Genomic DNA, 4,963 nt, shown 5'->3' on the forward strand with positions numbered 1-4,963 from the left:
GATGCAAAGCTTTTGCGAAAAAAAAAAACCTATTTGCTCACTTAATAATTACGAACTTGCTTCCAAGCTGTTTTTAGTTTGTTAGCTGATATTGAGAGAGAGAGAGAGAGAAAAACTTTATTATGGCGAGTGTGTTTAGAAACCGCCCGCTCCAGCTCAGCGTGAATTATTTTGCACACCCGTTTGAGATTGGCACACTTGACGCTGTCGCTCCCAAACGGAAATAGACCAACTGAAACAGCGTAACCGCTTATAAGTCGTTTATTTCGTGGGTGGCATGCAGATGTGGACGAGGGTGTTGCTGCGGGGCCGTCAGCGCTTTCCAATGGGAATCCGGACACCCACCCCGACCTGTCCCTGGCCGTGGCTGCCCGTGGCGGGGTGTCGCTGGTGCGAGCCCTGACCCCAGATGGAGATGGTGGGGCCGCGCGCGGGCCGGTATATGTCGTGCTGGATGCTGCCGCTCACACTGTGCTGGGACCCGGATCCGCCGCCTTGCACGTCAATCCGCGTCTGTGGGAGCGTGCAATGAGAGGGTGGTCATGTAGCCGCTGTACACAGTCTGCCCATGGTTTCATCAGCCCTTTTGTCTTGCCCATTCTTCATACCAGGTGCGATCTTAGCATCCCGCTACTTAAAACATAGAAGTGGGTAGTTAGGAAACCGATTTGGTAAGGCTTGGGAGACAGTGTTCAAATATTGGTCCCCAAGATTCTCGGTAAGAGATTTCTTGAGAGGTGGAAGGCAGTTTCCATTTGCAGTGCATATTAATGCATCTATTTCACGTTAAAATATGGGCTCAGTAGCAGCACTTGCTAGGTTCATTGAATTAATATACGGCCCTTATAAATGGCCTGATACAAGCGTCTGTCAATATCAGGCTGTTTAGATTCGTTTCCTTGGTTGAACGCTTGAGGTTACATGAGGCATTTAAGCCTGTAAGATATCAGCTGTGACAAAAGTTGAAGCGAACCTGAAGACTGAGGCACGTCAATCAAATTACATTGATTGTTCCCGACGTATTTCTGTTTATTCAAGATGCTTAACCAACTAGCCCGCCAAAACGTGTAATAAAAGAAATCACAAGATTTGATAACTGTATACAGTATTCAAAATCGTCCGCATGAATGAAATCTATGCGCCAAAATGTAACTCGCATAATTGCGTATTTGAAGTGCGTATTGCCCGATAAACTTACCGTGCGCAGTAACTACTAAGGTCTTGAATGCTTACAGAAATAAAAAAAGAGGAAAATTTGCTCAGATTATTGTTGCTTTTTTTTTTTGGATACATGCCATGTCAGTTTTTCTTTCCGAATTTTTATGGAATATTATGAAAAGCAATGTAGAGGGTCCCCATAGCTGCGTCTAAAACTTGTCCGCTCCATGCCATACTACACGGCCGGTTCTAAATAATGTAGCGCTGTTAACCGTGCTCGTTGGCTGTGTTCAGTGCGTCCAAATATAAAGTTAGGAAACAATTCTGGGGTCTTTTTTTCTTTTGTACTTGTGTCTCGAGTGCTCACCATCTCCTGCAGAGCAAACTCGACCTGTGCGATGGTCTTACGTTGGCCGCACCCAGACATGTATCATCAAAATCAACCGTAAGAATTGTTCCACGAGGTTTCGTCTCCAATGTTTTTGTCCAAGGTTATAACCGCCAAAAAAACTATACAACCTTCACGTCCTAGGAAAGAAGCACATCTGCCGGCAAACGTATATTGGACGGGGCACAACAAATATGAACGCAAAAGTAGGGACATTCTTGTTTGCAAAAGTAAAAATATACTAATTTTTTTTTAATTTACCACAAGCGATCACAGCACGTCGTTAGTGAAATGTGAACACGTCTGTGTTCCATCTGGGTCAATAAAAATATTCTTCTATTTATGTCCGTAACTCGCATAGTGCCTTTCGGGTTTTTGTCTGCCTCAGATAGCGTATGTTAACAAGCAGTATTGATGGAACACGATTTCACTCAATGGATACATACCCTCGGCGGCGGTGGAAGTTTCGGCAGCTGAATACGAGGTGGGGGTACTCGAATCGTGTCAGGCCTCTGAAAAAGATCGTCGGGGTGTTAGCTTCGGCCATCTTTCTCCAAAGACAAACCAGTCGAAAGGAGAAGTTTCATCCACAGCCTATTTGGAATCTCGTCGTTCCGTTGACTTCGGGCAATAAATTAAGCTCTGAGAGCCCTTGGAATATTTCTACTCATACATGGTGCTTATAGAAAACGAAAACATGGCATATTGCTAATTCATCACTCCTATCTTGCTGAAGTCAACAGCACTCGTTAAACCAGGACAAAAATTCTCGCACACTAGCTCACAAAAACGAGACACATAAGGAAGACGCACAGGACAGGCGCTCGTGACTGTCCTGTGCGTCTTCCTTACATGTTCCCTGTGTTTTTTCTCGCGTTACTAGACCCGGCATGCACCATCAGTGAACATTTTTGCAAGGCCAATGTACCCGGCGTGGTGGCTCAGAGGATTTAGCGTTCGGCTGATGACCCCAGGTTTGCGGGATCGAATCTCACCGGGGCAGCCCGCATAGCGATGGAAGGTAAATTCACTAAAACACCAGTAGGTGGTCCGACGTATGAGCGCGTTCAAGAATCTAGAAGGATAGAAATTAACCGGAAGCCCTCAAATACGGCGTCCCTCGAAGCCAACTTGCAGGTTTAGAATATTAAAGGCCAAAGTCTAACATGGCTCATCCCTGCAATGCCTGTAAGCTTCTCCCTATAACAAGCGTAAAAAGTGACACTTACATGCTGTGCTTGAGCGAGTGTGACCATCACTGAAAAAAAAAGAAAACAAGGTTACTAAATATTTGAATCACAAATCCAACAAAAGTTGTGTAACATAACCTTACTATGAACAGGAAATGCCAGAAGGCCTGTCTTTTTTTTGTCAGCATTTTTTTTCGCGTGGTTGGAGGGATATTTGTTTTCATCGGTTAGATAGCGGAAGAACTAGGTTTCAAATATTTTTTTTATTTTCACTAAATCAAAATGTGGTTCGCATCAATAAATACTATTAAGGAAAAGTGCTTGCCTACTACTGGGAACATTCGGAACATTCATCATCATCATCAGCCCGACTACTCCCACTGCAGGGCGAAGGCCTCTCCATTTCTCTCCAATTAACCCTGTCCTTCGCCAGTTGCGGCCACCGTATCCCCGCAAACTTCTTAATCTCATCCGCCCACCTAACTTTCTGCCGCCCCCTGCTACACTTGCCTTCTCTTGGAATCCACTCCCTTAGCCTTAAGGACCAGTGGTTATCTTGCCTTCGCATTACATGCCCTGCCCAAGCCGATTTATTCCTCTTGATTTCGACTAGGATGTCATTAACCCGCGTTTGTTCTCTCACCCACTCCGCCCGCTTCCGATCACTTAACATTACACCTATCATTTTTCTTCCCTTAGCTCGCTGCTTTGTCCTTAACTTCAGCTAAACCCTCTTTGTTAGCCTCCACGTTTCTGCCCCATAGGTGAGTACCGGTAAGATACAGCTGTTGTAGACTTTTCTTTTGAGGGATATTGGCAAACTGCCATTCATGATTTGAGGGAACCTCCCATATGTGCTCCACCCCATTCTTATTCACCCCATTCGGAACATTCAAAGCGTGTCTAAATAAGACGCAAATTTAGAACGCATTTAGAGCTCGACTCCCTGAGCGAAGTCAATTGTAACTCACCCGCCATCAGTAGAAAGCAGAGAGCTATGAACTTCGAAGCCATTTCGACTAGAAAGCAGCAAAGGCTAGTGCTCCGTTAACGTAAGTGAGAGTATGACGGCAGGCCAGTTGACTAGCTGACTTATAAAGCCGGGCTGTGTTGCGCCAAGGGAGAAATACTATCGGATAGAGGCTCAACTGACGGTATTTCCCAGACGGCGCAAGCCACTCGAACGTGGGTGGGCGCTTATCACCGGCAGCCAGGAAAAGCCCCTTTCTTCCGCCTCCCGTTTGCCATTGCGCTGGCGACACTGAAACACTTCTGGTGAACCGATAACGACACGATGAATCGCTTGCACGTGGACATGCCGCGAGGATTTTCTTATCGAAAATAAGAAAAGGCGAGAAGCGGCGAATGCCCCCAGTGCAATTTGTTACGCTCAGAGCGATGGCCGTCGTCACAACCTCGCGGACACTCTCATCTGTTTTTTTTTCCCGCCGCGCTCACTGCGCGTGCCTATTGCGCGTATTAGCGGCAATCCTAATCGTACTGAAAGTCTGAGAGCCAAGTGTTGCGTATGTTATTCAAATGAACAAATATTTTGTTAGTTTTTTTGTCTTCCGCCATTGCGAAGAAAATAAATCAGTGAGTGTAATTAAACGCATAGGTTTTTCACACATAGCCCGGAATTGCATCTAGTGCAATGGATACTGCTTTCAGATTTTCTTGTGCAAATTCAAAAAGAGCGCCTGAGCGCCTATAGAAAGTAGGCTGTAATGGAGTGATCCACAATTATATCCACCAAATTTAGATTTTGATGAACACCGAAGCATCTGAACAAGAGCATTTTTTTTTAATTTCGCTTTCATAATAATGTGGCCACCATGCATGTGTTGCTTTTTTTAATTATATTTCAATAAATACATCACACGTTAAACCACTGTAATAACTGCCCATATAATATGACCACAAAAAGCAACAAAAGCTTCTCAATAACCCGGATCCTCTGCTCAAACACCCTCCCTGACCTTGCTCTTGTCTGGAATGCCGGTTCGAAACAAAACTGCTCACTTATTCATCCATTTTCATTACACACACAATAGTAGACGTCTCTGAGTGTCCGTTAGAGTTCGCGTGAATTTTCTCCACATCTCTTTCTCTTGTATTGTATCCCATCATTTCGCCGAGAGATGAAAGGGCTTACCACTGCGGTGATTAACGAACAAGTAAAACAACAGGACACTTCGCAACTCATTCTGCGTCGCAAAAATATTCT

The 4,963-nt window shown here is 45.0% G+C and overlaps 1 protein-coding gene across 1 annotated transcript; it reads right to left on the minus strand.

The window, feature by feature from the left end:
* Positions 1-243: 243 nt before the first annotated feature.
* LOC149357912 (uncharacterized) lies at positions 244-3,855 on the minus strand. The gene is made up of 4 exons (XM_089584973.1): positions 3,708-3,855; positions 2,776-2,804; positions 1,993-2,058; positions 244-513 (listed from the first exon to the last, which is right to left on the minus strand). Exons 1-4 carry the CDS (start codon positions 3,748-3,750, stop codon positions 313-315), a joined length of 339 nt encoding a protein of 112 aa, XP_089441099.1. The 5' UTR covers positions 3,751-3,855; the 3' UTR covers positions 244-312.
* Positions 3,856-4,963: the final 1,108 nt, after the last annotated feature.

This window comes from Amblyomma mixtum, chromosome 3 (assembly GCF_055824585.1).
Source record: "Amblyomma mixtum isolate Tamu chromosome 3, ASM5582458v1, whole genome shotgun sequence".
NCBI classification, from domain to species: Eukaryota; Metazoa; Arthropoda; class Arachnida; order Ixodida; family Ixodidae; genus Amblyomma; species Amblyomma mixtum.